Genomic DNA, 26,164 nt, shown 5'->3' with positions numbered 1-26,164 from the left:
GATTGTATTGCAGTTTCACTTAACAGTATATAAAATGCTGTGTTGTGACAGGTATCAACTATCCATTAGATACTGAATCAATTTTTCTTAAGCACTACTAACTGCTTGCTTTTCTTGAAGCTAGATCATTCTGAAAATTTCCTGTTAGACCTATGAGTGCGAACATATGGTTTCTGTCCTTCTCTGCCTGACTTATTTCACTTAGCAAGGTGGAGTCGTTTTAAAGGAAGAATCATAGGTACCTGAGTACCATTTATTCTGTTCAAAATGAGAGTGATTACAGATTCTGCATTTAGAGTCAAAGATTACAGATGTTTTGAAATGCAGTCATAATACTTACTTAACCTGTTGGTTTCCAGAACATCTGTGTGGATAAATAATTTTATAGTTTGCTTGAAAATTAATCAGTTTTATCCCCCCCCCAATCTGTTAAGTTTTGAAAGCACAGTCTAACTTATAAGCTGCTTTGTATATTAAACATGCCAACCAAAGTCAAAGTCAGCGGACTCCAGGAGCTTTTGCTGTTGCATCTATATAATAATAAATTACACACTTAGGCTGTAACGTATGCCTTCTAAAATACCACGAAATATTTTTAAATGATGAAATAAAAAGAATATCTCTAAAAATGCACTTTACCAACAGTCAAAACCTTTTTTGGTCATACTAAAAACATTAATAATGTAATTGAATATGCTTTGTTATTTTATTTGGCATATTCATAGATACGATTGTAAACTGTTCATTTAGGTGACATTTTTAAAGATTACCTCACAAGAATATGGGCTAAAGAAAATATTTTTGGCTGTGCTTATTAGTAAATTATGATACTAATTTTTAAATCTCCACAACAAGAAAGGTAGAAATTCTTAATTCAAGTCAGCTTACAGATATCAACCAATTCTTAAAAATAGAAAATGTGTTGGGGCACCTGGGTGGCTCAGCCAGTTAATGATCTGACTTTGGTTCAGGTCATGATCTCATGGTTCGTGAGTTCAAGGCCCTTATCAGGCTCTCTGCTGTCAGCCCAGAGCCTGCTTTGGATCCTCTGTCTACCTCTCTCTGCCTGCCCTCTGCTTGCTTTCCCTCTCTCTTTCAAAAAAGTAAATATTTTTTAAAAATAGGAAATGTGTTAAATTTTTTATTTTAAATAAATTCAAAGCCCCCCACTGAAACTCTTCATTTTGAATTTTTTAAATGTTTATTTATTTTGAGAGAGAAAGAGCGTGAACTGGGGAGAGGCAGAGAGAGAAGGAGAGAGAGAATCTCAAGCAGGCTCCACATTGTCAGCACAGAGCCCAACATTGGGCTTGATCACACCAACTGTGAGATCATGACCTGAACTGAAATCGAGTCAGGAGCTGAAATCAAGAGTCGCTTAACCCTCTGAACCACCAGGTGCCCCTTAATTTTGAAAGAAAGACAGAAAAGGCTGGTGAACCCCCATTGTTTTCTGGGTCTTCTGTGACCAAACTTTATAATTGACATATTTTTTATTCAAAATCACTTAATGTGTTTCAAAGTGCTCTTCCTATTAATTTTTTTTTTTAATTTTTGAGAGAGAGAGAGGCAGCATGAGCAGGGCAGGGTCAGAGATAGAAGGAGTCACAGGATCTGAAGACAGGCTCCAGGCTCTGAGCTGTCAGCCCGGAGCCCGACGCGGGGCTCGAACCCATGAACTGCGAGATCATGACCTGAGCCGAAGTCAGATGCTTAACTGACTGACCCACCCAGGCGCCCTTGGTTGTTTTTTTTTTTTTTTTTAACCGTGGTTTTATCCCCTTCCACCCTTAAGTATGATCTTTATGTTAAAAGAACTGATTTAAAGGTATTTCTTTTAATGCCAGCTCTTTAGAAGTAACCTCTGCCAGTGTCTGCTCATGTAACCCAGATGCACAGTTGCTATTTACAAGATTAGAATGCCATGTTTATGGTTAAAGGACCTAATTTTATTAGGATGTTTTAAAAATACAGAGCGTGTGACATTTTCTGCGACTACATACTTTGAGCATTGTGAAATGAAAGGATTCACCCTTCATTCTTTGAAGCTTGACTTACACACTTTTTGCCTGGTTTTCTTTACTTTTAGATGAAGACGGCAACAACCAGTGGCCCGAAGGTTTGAAGTTCCTCTTTGATTCAGTCAGCTCTCAAAATATGGGACTGCGGGAAGCCGCCCTTCACATTTTCTGGTACTTACATTGATCTTACTTTCCAGAAAAATGTAATGTCGTGACTATGCAAAGCACCTTTTAACGGATTGTTTTAGTCTGACTTTTTAGACTTTTAAAGAATGCCTTTAGATGAGCTTTCTATTTGTGTTGGAAATAAGTTGAAAAATCACAAAGCTTTTAATTTCTTATGATGGTCCTTTTTGTACACAGTGGTTCTCTGCCATTTATTTTCTTTCCTTTGTCTTTGATGATTCCAAAGAAGATGGTTTCTTTTCCTGTATGTGGAGATCGACACAGTATTAAATGTATCTTTTAGAAAGCCACTTTAATGATGAAATCTGAAGAAGAAAGGGAAGGCTGGTGAACCCCCAGTGTTCCCTTAGTCTTCTGTGGCCAAACTTTATAAAAATAACACTATTTTAATAAAATCCTATATATTTATAAGCAAGTGGTCTAAGTTTAGAATTAAAAGATTACCTGCACCCTGAAAATTTTTTTCTGGTATTATCATACAGTTCTACATTAAAAATATAATTGGATTTATAACTTTTTAAAGATTATATACTTTTTAAAAATGATCTACCCTGAACATCAGAAGAGGATGGGGGTAGACATCATACCATTTTCTACTTAGTCTATCAGACGGATCTCATTTATGTAGGTAACCCGGAGTAGAGAATTAATTGCAAGTATTAAGTGCACTTGTTAGCTACATTAGAGTCGAATTGGGACTACTTGGGTCACTAACTGAGCCCAGGGGCAGATTGTCAGGCAGCTTGGTGACTGCAGCTACCCTCTGCAACCTCATACTTGCTTTTGTCCCGACCTGCACTCTGGGTCAGCTTCCTGCAGGGGCAGGAGTGATAAGGATAAAGCCCAGGGCTGGGATGGGCTGCTGAGTAGTGTGAGTGCACCTGGGTCACTGCCCCAGCATAATCCTCTGTGTCATGTTTGTTGCCGTTTGCCCAGACCCCAAAGAGGATTACTTGGAGGATGCGTTGATGGTGGTCAGCCTTCAGGGTTAATGCACACGTTAGTCAGGCTGATGTTTAAGGTTAGATTAGAACATTAGATGTTCTAGCTGACACTTTACTGAATGAAATATGTCATTTTTAAGGGGTGCTTTGGATCTTTTTTCAGGAATTTTCCTGGAATTTTTGGGAACCAACAGCAGCACTATTTAGACGTTATCAAACGGATGTTAGTTCAATGTATGCAAGATCAGGAACATCCATCGGTAAATAATTTCAATTCCATTAATATTAACACCTAATTTAATATAACGTTTAACTTGTGAGAGGGATTGACATATTTGGAGATTATCATTTGTTTTAATGCTATAAAATACAAATACTAGTTTTACTGATGAAGAAAATTTTCATCCTGTGTAAGAAATCTTGACCTTGCATCCATCAATAACTTCTCATGTTTTGGCATTTTTTTACTGTCTTATTAGATCAGGACATTATCTGCTAGAGCTACAGCTGCATTTATACTTGCAAATGAGCATAATGTTGCTCTGTTCAAGCATTTTGCAGACTTGTTACCCGGATTCTTACAGGTAAGAAAACAATATAAAATAAGTGATAATTACACCCTTTTTTGCTTTTCTGTAGTCACAAATTCTCATCAGAATTCTGGAGTGCATTCATTTATTCAGTCAAGTTGTTGGCTATTGTGTGCTAGCACGAGGCATCAGAGGGAATCTCTGTCCCCTTTGAACTTAGATAGATCTCTTGCCTTTCATAGACTCTTAGTCTCTTTAAATACCTAGGCTAGGGTTTCTAAAGTTTTCCATAATGCATGATATAAGTAATTTATTAAGTAATCAGATAGGTTATTACCACTGAATCAATCAAAAAATCCTCTGAAATGTAATGCCCATTTTACATGAGGAGAAACTAAAGAGGGGAGGATAAGAAACTTGCCCAAGGTCACAGTGTCAGGAAGTGATGGAACCATGTTTCAAACCTAAATCGGACTGTAGTCCTTACTCTTAATCCCCGGGCTTATAATAGTTTGTACTATAAATAGTTTGTGGCTAATTGTCACTGTTGCATCCCAAGGGTGTTATTATTTTAGGGATACCATCTGCCTCAATCAGAGCATAAAATATGATTGGGTAAGTTAGAACAATTACTGTCAACCTTGTTAGACCCTGGTGCATATTCTATTTTGAAATATTGAAATGCATAGGTATTGGACTTCCATACATGCACAAGTTTTAAAAATAAAAATATATTGCCCTAAGTTATAATACAAAGAAAAGATAAGAAAGTAATATACAATAAAATGGCATGGTTTTTAATATAAAATTGGTAGGGTATAACTACAGTGGAAGACATAGTAAACTAGGTGATTTAGAGCATGCATGGGCAGGGAAGAGGAGTGGTGGGGAAGGGGGCTGAGAATCTCAAGCGGGTTCCACACTCAGCCTGGAAGCCTGTGCAGGGCTCAATCCCATGACCCTGGGGTAAGAACCTGAGCCGAAATCAAGAGTTGGATGGTCAACCGACTGAGCCTCCCAGGCATCCCGAGACTAGGTGATTTTTTTTTTTAATTTTTTTTTAATAGTTTATTGTCAAATTGGTTTCCATATAACGCCCAGTGTTCTTCCCCACAAGTGCCCTCCTCCATCACCACCACCTCTTTTCCCCCCTCCCCCTTCCCCTTCAACCCTCAGTTCATTTTCAGCATTCAATAGTCTCTCAAGTTTTGCGTCCCTCTCTCTCCCCAACTCTCTTTCCCTCTTCCCCTCCCCCTGGTCCTCCATTAGGTTTCTCCTGTTCTCCTGTTAGACCTATGAGTGCAACCATATGGTATCTGTCCTTCTCCGCCTGCCTTATTTCGCTTAGCATGACACCCTCGAGGTCCATCCACGACTAGGTGATTTTTAAGTGATCTATACAAACTTAGTAGCTAAACATGTGGACTGATAGATCTCATTGGCAAGGCAAACATCACAAATGCTGTTATTAATGATTTGGTTTCCAGAAATGGTAAAGTTCTGGACAGAACAAAGTATTCATTTTTGATTTATATTCAGTATTTACATTTGGGGGTGGGGGGGAATCATGGTACATTAAAACCAGACAAAACCTAATTGTAAGTTAGGTTTTAGGTTCAGATCATTTTAAATGAGGTTTTCATTTTTAGAAGTATCTGACATTTATGATCATGTGAGATGCATGGTACGAAGGTCCCGTGAGTTCCTCATAAGCATTTGTGTCACAGATGCAGGACATCTAGTAACCTTGGTCTTTGCCCTTCCTGAGTCCGTTGTGACAACCAGGAAAACTCCTGGGAGAAATAGTGTCCTGTTGAGAACTACCAGGTTAGAGAGAATTCACAAGAGCTAAAACTAAAAAATCCTGTGTGGATTGTACATGATTCAGAGTAATTTTGTAGGATTTAGTAGAAATTTTTCTCCCAGTGCTATAAAACTGAAAAGATAGTTTAGGTCAATGACAACGTTTTTCCTTTCTATCGTGTTAGTCATTTATTACCTAAAATTTTTGGGTTACTCAATTGTTGAAGTCTAATCTTAGATTTTTCTTCCCTTGAATTTAGAGTGAATTAAATATTAGCCAAATCTTCTAGGGTTGTCACTCTGAAATAGGCAGTGGTAGATACAGAATGTACACTTAAATACCAGAGTGAGCCAGCTTGGTGTCATAGAGAACTAAGTTGAGTAATATTGGACACTTGAAATGTGTTCTAGGGTCTAGTATTTATTGTATGTCTGAAAAAGACTAGGATATGGATGTTGTAAGGACAGAGGAAAAGGATCCCTTCTAGTTAATTCTTTGACAGCCTCAAGTTCGCCGTGCTGGTTACTATAATTAGATTTAAATCTTTATATGTTTCTAGTTGACGTTAGTCAGAAGGAAGGTGTGCATGTGACTGTAGATTGCTAAGTTATTAGCGAAAAGTAGTCTCTGATAGTGCCGCTTGCTATCTGCCTCACTGGTCTAGCAGTAAGGCGTCTGTAAAGTGACTCGAACACAGACCTTTTTCCTTTCCTGTTTTATTTTTTCCAGGCTGTGAATGACTCCTGCTACCAGAATGACGATTCGGTCCTAAAGTCCCTCGTTGAGATCGCAGATACTGTTCCAAAGTATTTGCGTCCTCATTTAGAAGCCACTTTACAGCTAAGTCTAAAGGTAAATTTAATACTTCAGTAAATGTTCTGTTCATTATTTTCAGTGAATAATCTAAACTACAGAGTGTATACAATACATTTTCTTTGTAGCTGTGTGGAGACACCAGCCTCAATAACATGCAGCGCCAGCTCGCCCTTGAAGTGATCGTGACCCTCTCTGAGACTGCAGCTGCTATGTTAAGAAAACATACCAGTATTGTTGCACAGACCAGTAAGTCACGGGTCTTTAAAGAATTTGTGTTCATGTGGAAAGGCTGTTGGGTGAGTTTGCTGAGAACTGTGTAAGCTCACATTTGTTGAGAATATGATGTCCTTTCAAAACGGATGAGGCTGGCGGGGAACATCCCTGTATGTATGTCGACGGTGGCTATGCTGCAGACGTCTTGAAATCTCACAACCGCAGGCAAGACTTGTGGTGCCTGGAAACAAATCCAGAGACATAGGGGACCTTTATGGGGAAATCGGATAACATGTTGAAAGACTCCTAGAACTAAATGTCAGTTCTTCTGAAATTAATCTATAAATTAATACAATTTCAGTCAGAATCCCAATAGAGTTGGACATGATAAGATTGATCCTAAAATTCATGTGGAATAACACAAGGCCTGAGGTAGCCAAGACAGTTTTGACAAGCATAGTGGAGATCTTGCCCTCTCAGCCATGAAGATTAGAGTTTGTTGGTGGCAGAGGTGTAGACCAGTGAATCATAGGAAACAAAAAGATACTGAGTAGATCCACTCACATGGAAACGAAGCTGACTTACGATGGATAATTAGAAAAGAAAGATAATTGATCAAAGGTCATTCCTATGACAAAAATATATCCTAACCTCAGATATCCTATAAAAACTAATTTGGGATTGTTAAAACACCTAAATAAAAGACATTTTTATGAGTAAAGCATGATAATAGAAAATTATTTTTTTAGACTGAATCACAAACCACAGAGGCAAACATTGCTAAATTTGCAAATACTAAAATCATTTTTTGACCAAATGAAATGAAAGTGAAATGAAAAGATATGCCTAGGGACACATAGCTGCAGGTGCACAGACTCAACAAAGTTGAAGTACGTGGAAAATAGACGAGGGCTAGGGAACTGGACATTCACAAGGAGGAATGTGAACTAGCTCCTGCGCGCTTCTCCGTCTCAAACACCCATGTAACAACACCAAGTTGTCAGGAGGTTTGACAGTCCTGAGCGTGGGTGACAGGTGTTGAGCAGACGGGACTCGTACAGCTTCAGGGCACTTCACACCTTGTGGTGAGACAAGACAGGTCTCCTTTTCAGCTTCCCCTGGGAATGCATGCACATTTGTGGGACCCCTCTGCAGAGCAGGTAGTCTTAGTGTTACCAAAGATAACCTGTAGCTATTTCATGCTCTGAACTCACATATTTCAAGGATATGTCTATAGAAATCTTACCAAAGCAAATTTTTTAATAGGAAGGAAATTGTAAACAACCAAAATGTCCATCAATAGAATAGTGTGTTTACATAATGGAATACTGTGAAGTAATTAAAATGAAATCCATACATGTTGAAAAGAAAGCAAACTGCCAAAGGATACATGTAGTCTGGTACTTTTATTGTATAAAAAATGAAATCTTGAAATAGTGCTGTCTTAGGTATATAGGGAAATCCGTAGGAGTGTAAAAACAGTTTGGGAATGAGAAGCATCGGTTTTAATTCAGTGCTCACCTCTGGTGAGTAAAAGAGAGAGTGTCATAGGATCTAGGAAGTTTGACTTTTGTCCTTAGTGTTACTTCTTAACACGAACAAGGTCTAAAGCACATGTGGCAAAAAGGTTAAAATTTAACAAACCAGATATTGGGGGCACAGGCCAATAATTTTTCTGTCTCTTAGAGGCAAAGTAAATCCTTCATTTTTTACTACTTGATATTCTTGTTCATAAACGGTGATACTGATAAAATAAAAAAGCGACAGTCTTCAGGTGTGAAATGATGATTTGCTTTAGTTCCTCAGATGTTAGCGATGATGGTAGATCTTGAAGAGGACGAGGACTGGGCGAATGCAGATGAGCTGGAGGATGACGACTTTGACAGGTAATGGCGGGTGCCGGAGGCTGCGTGAGGCTCCTTCAGAACGGAGCGCTCCGGCGGTGACGAGAGTTTAGGGTTCCGGGGCCCATGTCTTCCCACTATACTCTGATCTGAAGTGACACTTCTGAGTTTGGAGCATGGGGCACTGAGGCTTTCTGTGTCAAATTTTATAAATTATATTTTACTTATTTTTAATTAAGTAGCCATCTTTCCTACCTCATTTTACTTTGAATTTTCTTCAAGATTTTTTTTTTTTTAGTCAGAGGATCTTAATATCTGTATAAAGAAGCTTTAATGTGAAAAATGCCTTTATATGCATGGTCCTCACTTAGACTAGTTGTTTCCACACCATTTCCTGAAAAATGCCCTGTTTTCCCAATCTCATTCAGTTTAACCTTAGGCTAGAGAGGAGACAGTGGCAAGATTTGTGCAGTAGGTTACTGTGACACTGGAGCTACTCTCTCAGCGTCAGAGGCCCCTGCGAATAGAGATTCCTACAGGGACGTCCACCAGAACCTGTGTTCACTGTGCGGTGAGGATGGCGGCCTCTTCTGATATGCGTATGAGAAGTACTTTAGAACTCGCTGATTTTGACCAATTCTTTCAGTGGTGCTACAGATAGATTCTCAAGGAGAGTCAGAAACGGAGAGAGATGTGAGCAACTTGTCCAGGGTCTCTATAGCCCGTCTGTAGACTGAGGTTTAACACCATTTCTCTTTCTCAAATTGCTGAAAGTATTGCCCAGAAAGACTGGTAGTTGGTGTAAGCTCCTGTAACAGGTACTTGGTAAAATGAAAGACATTTGACTTACAGAATGTATAGTGCCTCTTGCGCCCTAGTTCCATTATTAGAAATGACTACTCTGGCTTAAATGCAGTTTAGAAGTATATGAAAATAATCCTTCACTGGAAATTACCTCATACGGCTGAAGAGAAGACCAGGCTCACACTGGGTTTCCTTTCCCTGGTTGAGTAACTGTAATATGCTGCTCCCTGGCCTTTAATCTGCCCTGTAAAAGGCACTTACAGTTATATGGCTTATGAAGCTACTTTTTCTGGGCTAGATGAATAAGATTTTATTTGTAAGTAAATAGGTCATAAATCTATTCAAGGTGGGTTTAGACATATTCTAAAAGCCATTTGTAGCCTCATTGTTATAGTCTCCTCTTCCCTGGACGGTTGAAGATGATCCCATGACAAACTCACTACTAATCTTACAGTTCATTGCCAGTGCAAAGGGTTCTTAGGCCCAAGTTTCTTCCATTTTCAGTGAAAACACTGGACTTGAGTGTCACTAGTGCAAACATGTTAGCTATGCAGTTTGTACTCCTTTAAAAATAGGTAAGTTCACAGCAGAGAAGGCATCCCTGAGTCCGAGCACCGCTCCCAGGGCTCTCCGTTCTGTCCGTTGATGGAGTTTGAAGGATGTGTGTCCAGGAAGTGAGGTAACAAAACTCTCCTGCACACTCGGCTCACATCCCTGAGTCTGGCAAGCACCAAAGCTTAGTGTTAGCTGGTGAGGGGTATGTGCAGGAAGAGGGAGAGAAAGAGCAAAGTCTTGAAAATTAAGATTTGAGACAGGACTTTTTACATCATGATGAATGAATCATGAAAATGTTGTGTGTCTCCCTCTTTTCTCGAGGATTTTTAACCCACAACTTCATACACTTGAAAGACTGCTAAAATTGGTCTTTCTCTGCCTTAGTTTCGTAGCGTGTTAGAAATGCGTGTGCACAGTGCATTGTTCCTCTATGTGTTGAGCACAGTGGATACACTCTCTGTTTTTGCGTGCAGCAATGCGGTTGCTGGTGAGAGCGCCCTGGACCGAATGGCCTGTGGACTTGGGGGGAAGCTGGTGCTGCCAATGATCAAGGAACACATAATGCAGATGCTCCAAAACCGTAAGTTGTGTCTCCCTCAGATGCCAGCGTAGTGTGTGTGGCTTTCTCGGTCTCAGCCTGACAGATGCTAGTTAGACATCATCTTTCTTTGCTTTTTTATATCCAGTATTCAGCCTAATTTCTGTATCATACTGATAAGATTCTGTTTAGTCCTCTTTGGGACCATCCAGTCTTAAGCTAAAGAATGTTTTTGCTCACTACTGCAGATACTAAGTTTCTTCTGTGGAACTGGCTTCAATGCATAGGAAATAATTACAATACCAAGGAGAAACTATACATTTTTCTCCCTAGCCAGAAATACCTAGGTTTTAATTTAAATAAGACATCGTTATTTAATGTTTACAAATATTAGCACATTTGATTCATATGACCTTCCTTAGCCACTGTCTTTTATATATAAAAATATATAATCAGAAGAGGAGCCACTTCTGGGATGTCTGGGTGGCTCAGTGGTTGGCATTCGACCTGGTTTTGGCTCCATGATCTCATGATTTTGTGGGTTCGAGCCCTACATTGGGGTTCTGTGTTGGAGGTGCAGAGCCTACTTGAGATTCTCTGTCTCCCTTTCTCTCTGCTCCTCCCCTACTCACACTATCTTGTCTCAAAAATACACTTTGAAGAAGAAAAAGAAGCTACTATTTCCTTTTTTTTTTTTTTTCTTTTTTTAAGAAGCTACTATTTCTGTTACTGTTTTCATAACAAGTATTTGGTCATTTGTCAGCCTCTGTACCTGCAATTTATATCAATATCAAAAATTGTTGTATACATGTTTCTTTTTCTTTTTTAAGAATTAATGAATTTTTTAATGTTTATTTTTGAGAGACAGAGACAGAGCACAAGTTGGAGAGGGGCAGAGAGAGGGAGACACAGAATCTGAAGCAGACTCCAGCCTCTGAGCTGTCAGCACAGAGCCCAATATGGGCTTGAACCCAAAAACTGAGATCATGACCTGACCTAAAGTTGGTCACTTAGCTAACTGAGCCACGCAGGTGCCCCTAAGATTTTATTTTTAAGTAATCTCTATACCCAATGTGGGACTTAAACTCAACAACCCTGAGATCAAGAGTTGCACATTCCACTTGACTGAGCCGGCCAGACACCCCATGCTTGACTTTTTTAAAAAAATTCAAAAACAGAAATGTATAAACTAAAAGTCCCTTAACTTATTAGATTTAGAGGTGGCTACTGTTAATTGTTCTCTGAGACTTTTCTTTGACCTTCGTGCATATATGCGGTTTTTAAAACAATGTGAACATACCAGATAGATACACCACTAAGCTTTTCCCCAGGGTATACCGTCACCACAGAATAGTGCCCTCGTAGCATACTATAATACCCCGTTAAATGGTCATTGTTTTTGTTGATACAAAGAATGATAGTGCATATAGTCTTGCACAGAAATCCTGGCTTACTTGATTGGATAGTCGTATCTAGAGGGTACATTACAAGGGACACACTTGAGGGTCAGACAATTGATTGAAGATCTTAAAATAGTAAAGCAGAGTAATACCATAGTACCAGCTTCAAATTAAAGGAACTGTTGAGAAATGTAGCCCTTTATGCAGTTTGCCTAATTCTTATCCTATAAAATTCTTCTCAAAAGTCATGGCCCAAAACAATTAATTCTTTTTAACGGTATGATTATATATATGGGTTTTGAATAAGTGTTTCCCTCACCTTTTTTTTTAACTATGTATTGAGAGAGCATGAGCAGGGGAGGGGCAGGGAGAAGGGGAGAGAGAAACCCAAGAAGGCTGTGTGCTGACAGTACACAGCCCGTTGGCGGGGGCTCGATCCCACAGACTATGAGATCATGGCATGAGGCAAAGTTCAGAGTCAGATGCTTAAGTGACTTAGCCACCAAGGCAAGCACCCCAGTTTTCCCCATTTTTTTTTTTTTAGCTTCTCAACTTTTTGAGTCCCCCCCACCCCAGAGGAATAGAGACAGCTTCATAGATTGCTTATGCTATAAGAGCCGCTAGAAAGAATCTAGCTTTTCCGTTTTTAAGATGAAAGTAGCCTACGGTCGTTAAAGATGGCGCAGTCACTGGTTTGCCATTGGTCGATGGAGGTCTTCAGATAGATCAGTTGTGGATGTGGTTGTGATTTGTAATTAAAGAATTTGGCTTTTAAGTTTCTGCTTGCTGCAGCTTACCAGCTGTATGCAGGAGGCTTTATTATGTGGCAGTGAACTCTTAATAAAGATGTTATTAACTGTATGGCTTTGAGCAAATTTTCTGCATCTTAATTACCTTGTTTATAAAACAAGGAAGAATGATGCTTGCCATTTACTCAGGCTTGGGATTATATCCAGAGATGTACCTAATGTGTGTGAAAAGTGCTTTAAACATTGGCCACTCATATGTATCTCCTAGTAACTTTACATGTGCCCCACTTTATTTTTAAAGATAGTTTTACTGGTTTTGCTTTAAATAATAAACAGCAAAATTTAAAGGAGAAAAACCACTTCTAAATCCTCATAGCATATCATCACATTCTGCTGAACATACTTTCAGGAACTCTGCCTATTAGGGATATACAGATATACCATTTTTTTTTTTTTCCTCTCTGATCCAAATAAGGACACCTTTCTGTTTCAGTAAGTATTTATTGCATCTCTTCTTTAAACTAGTAAATCCAGGGCATCTGGGTGGCTCAGTCGGTTAAGCTTTCAACTTCAGCTCAGGTCATGATCTCACAGTTCATGGGTTCAAGCCCTGCGATGGGCTCTGTGCTGATGGCTCAGAGCCTGGGACCTGCCTCACATTCAGTGTCTCCCTCTCTCTCCCACTCCCCCCCTCCCTCTCTCTCTCAAAAATAAGTAAACATTAAAAAAATTAGCGAATCCAGTATGCAAAGATTAGCATCTGATGCATTGATTTCTTAGGATGATTATTTCTCAGTTGAAAAATTTTGACTTAATGATATATTGAGTAATTGAAATAAATTAAAAATCAGTAATAATGTCATTAATAATAATAAAGTTTTATTACTTAACAGCAAAGTTAAGAGTTTTTCAGAAATTCTTTATAGTAGTGGGGTACCTGGGTGAGTCAGTCCATTAAGCATCAACTCTTAATTTTAGCTCAGGTCATGATCTCAAAGTTGGGGGTCATTATATAGAGCTTCATGTCTGGCTCTGCACTAAGCATGGAGGCTGCCCAAGAGTCAGTCTCTCTCTCTTTCTCTCTCTCTCTCTCTCTCTCTCTCTCTACTCATCCCCTCCTCCTGCAGGGTGTGTGGGAGTGCGGGTGCACTCTCAAAAAAAAATTCTTTATAATAGTATGTCACAACAGAGTTCATCTTGGAAAATTATTAATTCTGATATAATTTTGGACTCCTCTATAACTTTAGTTAACTCTTAGGCCAGTGGTTCTCAAACTGTTTTTTTTTTTTTTATGTTTTTTAATTTATTTTTGAGAGACCAGGAGAGAGAGCGCAGGCAGGGGAGGGTCAGAGAGAGGGAGACACAGAATCTGAAGACAGGTTCCAGGCTCTGAGCTGTCAGCACAGAACCCGACACAGGGCTCAAACCCACGAACCGTGAGATCATGACCTGAGCTGAAACAGAACACTTTTACTGACTGAGCCACCCAGGTGTCCCGAAACTTTGTTTTTTTAAGATCTCTTTACCCTCTTAAAAATTAACTGAAGATCCTAGAATGCTTTCATTTATGTGGGTTATCTCAATGTTTGTATTATTAAAGCTGAAAACAAACATTTAAAATGTTCATTTAAAGATGACAATAATAAACCCATTACACATGAACAGAAATAACATTTTTCATGAAGAATGACTCCCAAAATAAAAATGTTAGTGAGAAGAATGTCTTATGCATTTTTGTAAATATCTTCAAGTGTCTTAGCTGAGTTCTTATTTCTGCTTCTTCATTCAGTCTCAGTGGATCGTACATGTGTTGTAATCCCTAGAATACTCCACTGGACCCTCAATAAGAGTAAAAGAATATCATTACGACAATTGTCCCAGTGTTGTTGGGCCTCACTGAGAACCACTGCTTTACCCAGATATTCGCTTTCTGTATTTATGTATATTTTGCTTTGTTCTCCAAGTTCTGTGAAACTGCTTAAAGGGTACAATAACGTAATGAGCATAAACATTAAGAAATGAGATTAAGAGAAATTATATATTAGAATATGGTATGAAGGTTCAGTAAAATAAATACTGCTTAGCTGATAGTCTATTAGTTTACAACCAAATAGCCATCAGTAATATTAGAATACAAATAACGTTCATCTATACTCACTTACCATATTATTACATAAAAATTCTTTAAAAGCAGCGTCTTTTCTTTTTTCTTTTGTTCTTTTTAAAGAAATGTGAACTTCTATGGTTGGAAAACAGGTGATTCTATATTCAGTAAATAGCCATGTGTGGCACAAAATCCAGGGGTTTCTTGGTAAATCTTAGGGGAGGAAAGGCTTATTTTCAGTAGTTGGTATAAATACTAATAAGCTCTTGGGTTTCCTGTTGCCTTTGCACTGCTTTTGGAATAGAAATGCTCATCTGACATAACCATTACCACAATGAAATAGTCCAGTCAGGCAGTTTTTTCTGTTCTTTTTCAAATTAATGTATAAAAATATTTTGGTGGTCTTCTCAAAATAAAGAGAGCTTTTTTTGTACTTGTACCTACCAGAATGGCACTCATGTGCTGCCTAACTGTTCTTCCATGTGTAATTTTTTTTGTAGCTGACTGGAAATATCGGCATGCAGGATTAATGGCTTTATCTGCCATTGGTGAAGGCTGCCACCAGCAAATGGAAGGAATCTTAAATGAGATAGTAAATTTTGTTTTGCTTTTTCTTCAGGATCCAGTAAGTACCCGTAAATATCTGATTCATAATTATTACTATAGTTCACGTGGGAGCACCTTTCTTTTACTTAAACTAAGTCACTTATTCCAGCATCCACGGGTAAGATATGCAGCCTGTAATGCCGTGGGACAGATGGCGACAGATTTTGCACCTGGTTTCCAAAAGAAATTTCATGAGAAAGTAAGTAACAAAGCCTCAAACTCTCAAACTAAGTTTAAGATGAGGCATGTCATTTTACGTGTGTGCTGGGAAATGTGGCGTTTCAAAATGTGCACTGACCTGCTTCCTGCTTCCCAGGTGATCGCGGCCCTGCTGCAGACCATGGAAGACCAGGGCAATCAGCGGGTGCAGGCCCATGCCGCCGCCGCGCTCATTAACTTCACCGAGGACTGTCCCAAGTCCCTGCTTATCCCGTATTTAGACAATTTGGTGAAACATCTACATTCCATCATGGTACTTAAACTTCAAGAGGTAGGTGTTCAAGGTCTTTAAGGTCCTATTTAGAGATTAATATAGGTTATTTTAATGGGTAAGACCTAGAGAAGGAGAGACTTTCAGCCTGGCTGCAAAGAATAGAAAATTAGGTTAGGCTGTTGGAAGTAGAATAATTCAGTCTTGACCAGAGAATAGGCCAACATTGGAATTGGGAAGGAAGTTGTAGCCTAAAGGTTAGGGAAAATCAGTATACGAACTGTCTTGAAAACAAGGCAGTTATTTTGAATTCTGTTGAGTGTGAATTTGGAAGAACCATTTTGTTCTTAACTTTTGCAGGAAATCCTGATAATGTGATTGTAGTAAATTAGCCCAATAGCATTGTGAGGCATAAACAAAATGGGAGAAAATTTGAGACTGTCAAGATTATTGTTCACAGAGCTTGGATGATAATGATGGAAATTGGGGGAGGGGGTGATTCTAAAAGTTATTTCTCAGGAAGCAGTAACAGTTTCTGCCAGTTTGAATTTAAATGATGAAAGAGGAGTGGGCGCCTGCCTGGCTCAGTCCGTTAAGTGTCTGACTCAGGTTGTGATCTCACAGTTTGTGAGTTCGAGCCCCACGTTGGGCACTGTGCAGACAGTGCTGAGCCTGCTTGAGATTCTCTGTCTCCCTCTGCCCCTCCCCTGCTTGTTCTCTCCCCAACCTCATCAAAAATAAATAAACTTAAAAAGATGAAAGATAAGTAAAAAATGTTGACCATTCTTCTCACCTGGATGACAGAAGTAGAGAGATGAAAAAATATCATTTTTGTGTTAAATAGGTTGAATTTTTTTTTAATATTTTTTAATTTATTTTTTGAGAGACAGAGACAGCGCAAGCAGGGCAGGGTCAGAGAGGGAGAGAGATACAGAATCTGAAGCAGGCTCCAGGCTCTGAGCTAGCTGTCAGCACAGAGCCCAATGCAGGGCTCGAACCCACGAACCGTGAGATCATGACCTGAGCTGAAGCCAGAGACTCAACCGACTGAGCCACCCAGGTGCCCCGAAATAGGTTGAATTTTTAAAATCAGGCCTGGCTATCCAAATAGAAGAAGGTTTATGGTGAGAGCTTAAATAAGAAATGCAACGTAAGAGACTCAGTGTGTGAGAAGGAGAGGATGCAAGTGAGAAAGGCAAAGATTTAGGCCCAGTTTGTTGCAAAGTGAATAAAAAGGACAAATAAAAAGCCTTTTTTTAAAAAAATAAAAATCTATTGAGTAGACATGAAGTTACTGTCAGATTGCTATAAAAGTAAAATTTCTAATGTTATTCAATTCTCATACATCAGTTCATTATGAACTAGTCAGTTAGCCAACCACACTTTGGGTAGTCATGTTCTAAAGGAGAACGGCGGGGTGGAGTGTCTCGAAGGCGAAGAAAGGTTGAAACAGGACGGGCATTCAGTGTCCAGTGACCACAGACCAGGAAGGAACAGGAGTGAATCTGAAGACGGGTAGGCCCCAGTTGAAGGCAGATAATTTTGTTGGTTGAATCAGGAACAGATGGATCAAATATGACTTTGCAAGTAGGTTTGGGTAGAGGACTGAAGTGTAAATAGAGTTTCTATTGCATCCCCTTATCCCAAAGGGGCAGTAGGCCAGATTTTTTAAAGACTAAAAGAAGGAATTTCTAAGACAGCATGGGGAAGAGGTTAAAGTATGTGAGCAAGGATGTGCAAAGAGAAGGTAGCCGATGAGGAACAACATTCCTCTGAGATCAGAAGTAGGTCAAGAACCAAAACATGGAGCAGATGCAGAAGAAGGGAGTAAGCTAGCCTCTCGCGGGGCAGTGAAAGTGGTCATGCAGAGGGAAGAGCTCTGCTCTGGAGTTGATGAGGGGCAATGAAACAAATCTGGATTAGTCCCTGGGTGAGGTGCTCATCCTCAAGGATTAGAAAGTAATGTTACCAGGTGACAGCATGAGCCCGGCTGCAGGTACCCAGTGTTTGTTACTAGCCAGGGCAGAGAACCCTGTAGGTCTTTAATGCAGGAGAACGAGGAGCTCATGTGTTTCACCAGGACGGTGAAATAGTTTGCTAGAGCGCTGGCTCCTGTGGGGTCCGTTAGTGCTACCTTCTGGGGAGAGTCCAGTGAGAAGATAGAGGAATGGACCGTGAAGGGGACTCTTCTGCATCATAGGACAGCACAGACTGCACGGTAAGTATGGGAGTAAATGAGGTAAAAGGACCGTGACATATGTATTAAGCTGGGATACAAAAATTGGCAAAGGAATCAGATTTGTGCTCGAGAACTAGCTGCTTGGAGTGAAAGCAGACCTGAGCAAGGAGTGTTCCCTTACGAGAGAGGAGATCCTACCGCAGTAGTTCTGCAGGGATTCTCTAATTTGCTCCAGAACCTACGGTCTCCGCTCTGGCTGCTGGAGGGTGGTCTCAGCTGGATGTTTCAGAGAAGCCTATGAGAACTTGGAGCAGGTATTTCTTCCAGTTTCTCGTTTGCATGATTTATTTTGTGTCTTCCTTCTCCTAGTTGATTCAGAAAGGCACCAAGTTAGTTCTGGAACAAGTTGTGACATCTATCGCATCAGTTGCAGATACCGCAGAGGAAAAATTTGTCCCCTACTATGACTTATTTATGCCATCACTAAAGCACATTGTTGAGAACGCAGTTCAGAAGGAACTCAGACTTCTCAGAGGAAAAACTATTGAGTGCATCAGCCTCATTGGTCTCGCTGTTGGGAAGGAAAAGGTAAGTGGTTTGTAGACGGCTTAATTTACTGTCTGTCGGTGGCTGTGGAGGCACTGAGGGTGGTACCGGAGGGCTTTCCCTCCTGGAAAATGGCTTTCTGGATGCTTGTGTTTTTCCTTCATCTTACTTGCCTGTCATTTCAGTTTTATTTAGAAATTCATTTTTTCAGCATTAATATTAAGATTTTAAAAAATTCATTTATGCTCTTGAAACCTCCACCTTTTCCTACCACATGTACAGTCTATCTCCTGGGACGCATGTGAAGTTCAAGCTCCTGTGTTTAGTTTCATTCATTTAAACACGTACTTGGTAATATTCTACTTACTTCCTTGTTAATCCACAGAGCATCAGGTGTTCTAAGTGAAACCTCTGTACATACAGCTCTGTACATATAGCAAGGACCATTGGCAGATGTATTTTTCTTCCAGCCAACATATCAGAATGTCAGAGCTGGTCCAGAAGAAGGCCCCCTGTCATTGACCCCTCACGCTCTGGTTCTCAGAACTATCAACATTAGAACCTCTCTGGTTGGTCTCCTCCAAAACCAGCGTCACTATTAACTTTACCTTAGAAATTATTTTCTGTGAAATACTGAGAACCTAACCAATAAAAAATGTTCATTTTCCTACTCTGATTTTCAAACTGTCTCTGAAACCCTGCCCGTTTACACAGCGGGGATTGCCAGAACTACACAGTTCCATGAAATCCTGTACTTCTAGGGAGCAATCCAAGTTTTCTTTCTGAATTTGGATGTTCTAGATTTCTAGATTTTATGGATCCTTTCTGTATTGCTGGAAATACATAAACTATAGGTCAAAACTTGATATCATTAGAAATACCTTCATACTGTAGTTCACTCTGACCACTGGAGAATCTCTTTTTCTAGAAATAGCACTGTGTGCAATATAGATGAAAATTTCTCAGTGTAATAATGTAGTAGATTTTCTTTGGGAAAGTTTTGTTATTGTCCGAGAAACAAAATTGGGAAGCAGTAAGCACCTCTCTGTTCTGATGGGCCCGAGCAACACTGGTGTTGATTTTCCCGAATATTTTCTCCCAGTTCATGCAGGACGCGTCAGACGTGATGCAGCTCCTGTTGAAGACCCAGACGGACTTCAGCGACATGGAGGATGATGATCCCCAGGTAAGCAGCTTTCACATGTTCGCCGCGACCCGTCTAGTATAACGTTAAATGTACTCACAGAAAGGAATTGAGTAATCATTTTCTTCAGATAACCCCTGGTTCTTCACTGGCTTTCCTTCTGCTTCTCGCGCCATCTTTCCCTCAGTCTGCTCTAGATGCCCCTTTCCCCTGACTCTGGCTTTTTGTTTTTGTTTTTTGGGAGTTTTTTTTGTGCTCTTAGGGTTCTGGCCTAGGTCTCCTTACCTCCTGGGCAGTGTCATCCACACCATGGCTTCAGTTTTCCTCTGTATGCTGTATCTGCCAGGTCTTTCTCTCAGTTCAGGGTTCATTGGTCCTGTACCTTACTAGACATCTCCATTTGGACATCTCTCGGCCCTCTCGTTGCCACGTGACTTCCCACAAACATGCTCTGCTTTTCCTGTTCTGCTTGTGAACAGTCATTTCCCCCCTGCCCCATGCAGCCTGACTAATCCCCGCTCTTACTTCAAGGCTGGTGTAAATCTTGATCGGGGCTCCTTACAACACTGTGTTGTAAATTGTAAGTGTGTGTCATGGTCCTAATGGTATTCACAGTGCCTAATGAACAACAGGCACTCCATAAATAACTGCTGGGTTACATTTGGACTTTACATGGCCATGCTGTCATTATTTCCCATGAACTTACGTTGGTTATTTCTTTTTTTGGTGTGTGTGTGTGGTCATTTGTTTAGAGTAGGTGTGGAGAGTATGTGTATACGCGCATGAGATAGATATATTAGGAAAAAAATTACTTTCTGTGTTATGGGGATGATGAATTCAAACTAGATTCCCTGTAGGTAGTTTGCAAGTGATTAAGACTATGTAAACACAGTAGTAGAAAAGGTGTCTTACGGACACCCAGCCACTTACACAGAAAACTAAAACAGCCAGGAGAAAGGGATGTTTTGTTTCTTGGGGGTTAATGAATGTTTAATGAATAAATCCTCGGCAGTAGAGATTCAGTCACATAAATATGTTCTTCAAAAAATGTAGGGCCTGGGAGTTAAAATGGTTAAATGGGTTTAATTGTGTGACTCGGATGCTATTAGAGAAAATCATATATTGCTTCTTGAAAGTAAGAAAAAATAAGACACAGTTTCTCTTTTGCCACACCTGCTCTCTCTGTCCCAGGGTAGAGGTTCACAGTGACTTTGTTGTTTCTGAATGTTTTAAGTATATGACCCTAGAAAATGTACTTTCTAACAAAAGGGCTATGAATGTGAAATAAAACATTGTTTGTATGAAATAGGGAAATCGCTTTTTGTGATGTCTGTTTACCCATTGTTTTAAAATCAGTTTTAATTTTTTCCCCCAGATCTCTTACATGATCTCAGCATGGGCCAGAATGTGCAAAATTCTTGGAAAAGAATTTCAGCAGTACCTTCCAGTGGTTATGGGACCTTTAATGAAGACCGCTTCAATTAAGCCCGAAGTAGCACTTTTAGATAGTAGGTGTCTTCATGAAGACATAACAGTTGTAAGATTCCTCTCTGTTGTTATTTTTAATATGAATTTGTTTTCTTCCCTGTTCATAGCCCAAGACATGGAAAATATGAGTGATGATGATGGTTGGGAGTTCGTGAACCTTGGAGATCAGCAGAGTTTTGGTATTAAAACGGCAGGGCTAGAGGAAAAGTCCACCGCTTGTCAGATGCTGGTGAGTGCGTACAGTGTTTGCCAGACTTCAGTCAACAACTTTTCAGAACACGTTCATACACGCATTTCAGAGGAGTGCCTCTCATAGATGTTAAATTATTTGGATGAGCAGGAATATATTCCTTAAAAAATAAAATGTAGAAGCATTTTGACCCAACATTTCCACTTCTGGATAAAGAAGTCATGTAGGTAAACGTCATGATCACTGTATTTCTAATAACAACAAAAATGAAAAGCCTGAATGCCTGTCCTTAGGAAAATAAGAATTACTGCACCCAGCAGCTGCAAAGCGATGTTGGGGCAAGGATTTTTGTCTGTTCTGTGCTTAGTGGATAGTAGATAAATGGCCAGGGAGTATTTTTTGAATGAATGAACAGAAATGTGCTTTTGATACTGAAAATATAACTGGTCTAAATGTCAGTTGTATAAGAAATATAAACATGGTATGGACACCAGAATGATTACAGTAATTATTTCTTGGCTGTGTTATGAGGTCTTGTGAGCAAGTTTTCTTTGAGGTTGGGTTTTTTCCTTCCCCTTTATGATCATGTGTTTCAGACAGGGACGACAATAAATTTTTTTAAAGGTAGAATTAAGAAATTATGGTATATTACAAACTTAGCAGTTTTGAGTAGGCCCAAATAAAAATTAATGACTTAAATTTTACCTTGCATTAATAAAGCATTGTTGTATTTGCCAGTTCATTTATTAAACTTTTATTTTTTAATTTTTATCAATACTATATTTTATAAACATTCATGTCTGTATATAATTCATATCCATTTTGGATTTTTGTGGCATTTTTCACCTAGAGAGTAAATAGAAATGGAATGTCTCTAAACAAAATTATCAAATCTTTTAATGCAGTGGGAGAAAGTTAAGCTTTTTTTCCTTAAATTTATTTATTTTGAGAGAGAGCATGTGAGCAAGGGAAGGGCAGAGAGAGAGAGAATCCCAAACAGGCCCCATGCTGACAGCACGACACAGGGCTCCATCCCCCAAGCCATGAGATGGTGACCTGAGCCAAGACCAAGAGTCGGATGCTTAACCGACTGAGCCACCCAAGAAACAAGTATTTTTAAAGCAGCATTGTTTTTGTTTCACTGTGGAAATGATTTTTTTAATACAAAATAACAGAAGTCTATTTGCAGATTTACAGAGTAAGTGATGTGCTACAATTAAGTGTTTGGGTTTTTTTAATATCTTATAAAAATATTTTTTTTACTGATATTTTGTTTGAAGTACCTCCGAGTGCTGAAACTTTTACACAATCCTCCCACACAGGAAAGCCGTGGGGTGTCCCAGTCTTTGAATGACAGTGTGTGTTGCAGTCACTGAAGGACCCTTTTCCTTTGTACAGCTCTTTCTACGTTTCTGTTTGTATTTCCCAATGCTTTTTACAGTCCTGTGTGTACTGCTAGTCAGCGCACAACATTCTGTGGTCCTTAGGATTCTGCTGTATAATAAATGGTAATACCTAAAAACTAACATGGATCTTGATTTCTTTTCTAATATTTTGATTTCAGGTTTGCTATGCTAAAGAGTTAAAGGAAGGCTTTGTGGAATACACTGAACAAGTTGTCAAACTGATGGTCCCTCTACTGAAGTTTTATTTCCATGATGATATCCTATAATTTGTTAATGCAAAGCATTTCTAGAATTAAGTTATAGCTTGAGTGTTTGACCTTGTGTTAACTCAAGTGTGCATCACGGTGATTGTTCACATTGACTGTAGTTTAAAATCATAAACTTCATTTATTACAGGTGCTTTAGTGTCATGGCTTTTGCTTGTGCCAAAAACAAGAAAATGTTACCTACCTTCTAGTCGACAGCTTTTTCTGTGAACCACTGGAAGGATTTTAAGGATTGATATTTTATTAGCAAACGTTCATAGTTGTATATTATGGCTACTTTTCTCAAGTATCTGTTGGTGATGTTAAGAAACTAAGACTTTTCTTAATAGGTTAAGACATCCATGGGTAACTTCCTATGGGTTAGTCCTGCATTTCAAATGTGTGTATCACCTTTGAGATACCTTTTTTTATAAATGTGCATGTTAAATGTCTCCTTCCTAACATGATTGTTGTAATTAATACATGTAGAAACATTTTTATGCCTTAACACACACAGTGTCACAGATGGGTTTAAAGAAAAAGGGAAAGCCCAGCAGAGTGGTTGGCCCAGATCTGCCTGGCCCCACAGTCCCTTTGTTTTATTTCCTCATGTAGCAGCCTGTAGTGGCATCCTTTCTGGAAGCCACCTATTGCCCGAGAGAAACTTACTGTGATGCGACCGGCCCGTGGAAGGGTCATGACCTGATTGCCCAGCTGGTGCCAGGATAGGGAGGAGCAGCTTCTTTTCATTGAAACCGAAAAGGCTCTGACAGGAGGAGAGCTGCTTCAGTGTTCCCAGGAGAGTCATAGCTTTGGTTGCATTTATTAGTAACATTTAAAATTTTTTCTTTTTAAAGTTTATTCATTTTGAGAGAGTGTGAGCAGGGGGGAGGGGCATAGAAAGAGGGAGAGAGAGAATCCCAAGCAGGCTCTGTGCTGTCAGTGTGGAGCCCACGATGGGGCTCAAGCTCAAAACTGAGATTATGACCTGAGCCAAAACCAAGAATCTGACACTTAACCAACTGAGTGCCACCCCCCCCCCCCAATCAGGCGCCCCATTAGAAATATACATTGCATAAAATTTTGGGAGGAGTACGTCTTGGAGTTGTGCTCTAAGGGTCCTAGAAACTTTTACAATCATTTCTATGTTTGCAGGTCACATTCGAGACTCATTGCTGTATTGTAGGGGACAGAAAAGACAGAAGATAAGTCGTGTGGCCAGGGAGATGTCTGTTTTTATCCACACAGTATATTTAACACAAGCTCCTGGGTAGCGGTCTCAGATAATCTGGCCATATGACTGGCACTCAGTGAGCACTTTGACATTTACGTAAGCAAAGAGATAGGACAGTCTTTTGAGGAGAGTGATTACACTAAGTGTGTCTAAAAGCAGCACTTACGTTTCCTTAACAATAAAACGCGTTCGAGTGGCGGCAGCAGAATCCATGCCTCTTCTCCTGGAATGTGCGAGAGTTCGTGGTCCTGAGTATCTCACACAGATGTGGCATTTCATGTGTGATGCTCTGATCAAGGCCATCGGCACAGAACCAGACTCAGATGTCCTCTCAGAAATAATGCATTCTTTTGCAAAGGTAAATATTTTTTTCTTCAAAGTATGTATAAGGGTGTGTGTTCATATAGTAGTCTTGCTGAGTCTAGCTCACACCTAGTAGCTGTCCTGTTCTCTCCTAGATCCCTCTGCTCTTCATGTTCCCCTGTGCCGCCTTTGTGCTGAGATAGCCTCCTTTGGGCTCTCTCCTTCCTCTCCCTCCCGGTTCATCCTCCTTTTTCTCAGACACGAACTTGCTCTATACTTGGCTCGATACTCCTCTTCCCGGTTTTCCTAGCCACTCCCGTTGTTCATAGCTCCGTGGTCTGCTCCACAGTTTGGTTTAAAAGTTCTTCATTACCTTTCATTTGTCCCCATTTACACTCCTACAGTTCACAGTGTCTTCTGTTTTTCCAAAGCATGCATGCCCCTCGGCCTTTGTGCTTGTTACTTCCTCTGCCTGTAGTGCCCTTCCCCCGCACGCTTGCCCTTTCTCTGTGCTATGTGTGGGGGCGGGGCTCCTCAGAAGCTGGGGATTCGCCCCATCCTTGAGACCTCAGCACCTCGCGGTACTGCCTGGCATTTCAGGTTCGCTCAGGACATGTTTACAATAAAAATGTGGTTTTTTTTTAAATTATTTTCTTCGAAGTATTGTCACTGTAACAGACAAACACCAACCAAGTGTAATCTTCTCATTTAATTGTTAGTCTTCCACAGTACTGAGTTATGTTAATTTTTCTCATGTGTATGTGTTAACAGAATTTAACTTTTGACTCTTAAAACACTTGAATCTCAGGGGTTGCTTTCTTTCCTCAATTTCATTATAGTGCATTGAAGTAATGGGAGATGGATGCCTTAATAATGAGCATTTTGAAGAATTGGGAGGAATATTGAAAGCTAAACTCGAAGAACATTTTAAAAATCAAGAATTGCGGCAAGGTAAGTTCTCCCCACTTTTATTTCTGAATGTAATCCTTGACCATTTTGGCGACCGTTTAAAAAGACATTTATTTGGGTGTGTTTTAGTTAAAAGACAAGATGAAGACTATGATGAGCAGGTGGAAGAGTCACTCCAAGATGAGGTAAATTACTTCCTTCAGAACCTAATCTATGTGATCATTTGCATCTGCAACATTTTTAAATGCTTAAGTTTCTAACTCATTTCTGACTTGTTCTGATGGTTATTGTCAGTAATTTTTAGCAGAAAAATCTGACATGAATTTCACCTAGTAATTTAGCGACTAAGTCATTGAAGCCAGCTGATTGGTGTTTTGGGCGCCGCGTGAGTGTTTTTGTTGCAGTACCTCCCACAGGATACCTAGTGTTTCTTTTATATATGCCTCTCGGCAGCGTTTTCTTTGCTGGTGTATTCACCATTTTAAAGATTAATGAATTCAAAGTCAAGTGTTAAATGATGGTCTAAAGCCACACACTACTGAGAGTCTGTCTAGGACTTAAGGGCTGATCATTTTGTAACAACAGCTGTCTTTCTACCAGACCACAGAATAATGCAAATTTCCTTGTAAGTAATACACATGCAGTGGCTAAGATAGGTCGTCCACCTTGCTTCGCTCAGTTCTCTCCTCATCAGACGACTTGATGCCGTCAACTGTATTTCAGCTGTGTAGTTAGGGTCCAGAATGTGGCACGTAGCCATCCTGGTGGACCAGTGCTAGCACGTGCGGGGTCATCCCTCATGTGCAGGGCGCTCCTGTTGGCCGGGGTGGGGGAGGGGGGGGGAAGGTCATCCCTCTCTTGTGCAGGGCATCCCTCTTCTGTGTGTGGCGCTCCCATATGTGGGTCATCTCTCTTCTGTGCGGGGCGCTTCCATGTGAGGGGCATCCCTCCTCTGTGCGTGGTGCTTCTGAGTGCG

The 26,164-nt window shown here is 40.0% G+C and overlaps 1 protein-coding gene across 2 annotated transcripts in view; it reads left to right on the top strand.

Annotated features, from left to right (window-relative positions):
* IPO5 (importin 5) overlaps positions 1–26,164 on the top strand; it is a 60,274-nt gene that overhangs the window by 25,958 nt on the left and 8,152 nt on the right. For both annotated transcript variants that reach the window (XM_029936514.1, XM_029936513.1), the window contains exons 5-22: positions 2,090–2,192; positions 3,315–3,411; positions 3,631–3,735; positions 6,215–6,337; positions 6,427–6,547; positions 8,313–8,400; positions 10,191–10,297; positions 15,009–15,133; positions 15,224–15,313; positions 15,431–15,604; positions 18,093–18,311; positions 19,372–19,455; positions 20,789–20,921; positions 21,009–21,130; positions 22,656–22,752; positions 24,162–24,334; positions 25,119–25,230; positions 25,318–25,373. In XM_029936514.1, the coding sequence (XP_029792374.1) occupies positions 2,090–2,192; positions 3,315–3,411; positions 3,631–3,735; positions 6,215–6,337; positions 6,427–6,547; positions 8,313–8,400; positions 10,191–10,297; positions 15,009–15,133; positions 15,224–15,313; positions 15,431–15,604; positions 18,093–18,311; positions 19,372–19,455; positions 20,789–20,921; positions 21,009–21,130; positions 22,656–22,752; positions 24,162–24,334; positions 25,119–25,230; positions 25,318–25,373 (2,129 nt within the window). The remainder of the gene's footprint in view (positions 1–2,089; positions 2,193–3,314; positions 3,412–3,630; positions 3,736–6,214; positions 6,338–6,426; positions 6,548–8,312; positions 8,401–10,190; positions 10,298–15,008; positions 15,134–15,223; positions 15,314–15,430; positions 15,605–18,092; positions 18,312–19,371; positions 19,456–20,788; positions 20,922–21,008; positions 21,131–22,655; positions 22,753–24,161; positions 24,335–25,118; positions 25,231–25,317; positions 25,374–26,164) is intronic.

This window comes from Suricata suricatta, chromosome 4 (genome assembly GCF_006229205.1).
Source record: "Suricata suricatta isolate VVHF042 chromosome 4, meerkat_22Aug2017_6uvM2_HiC, whole genome shotgun sequence".
NCBI classification, from domain to species: Eukaryota; Metazoa; Chordata; class Mammalia; order Carnivora; family Herpestidae; genus Suricata; species Suricata suricatta.
This window is presented reverse-complemented; position numbering and strand designations above follow the sequence as displayed.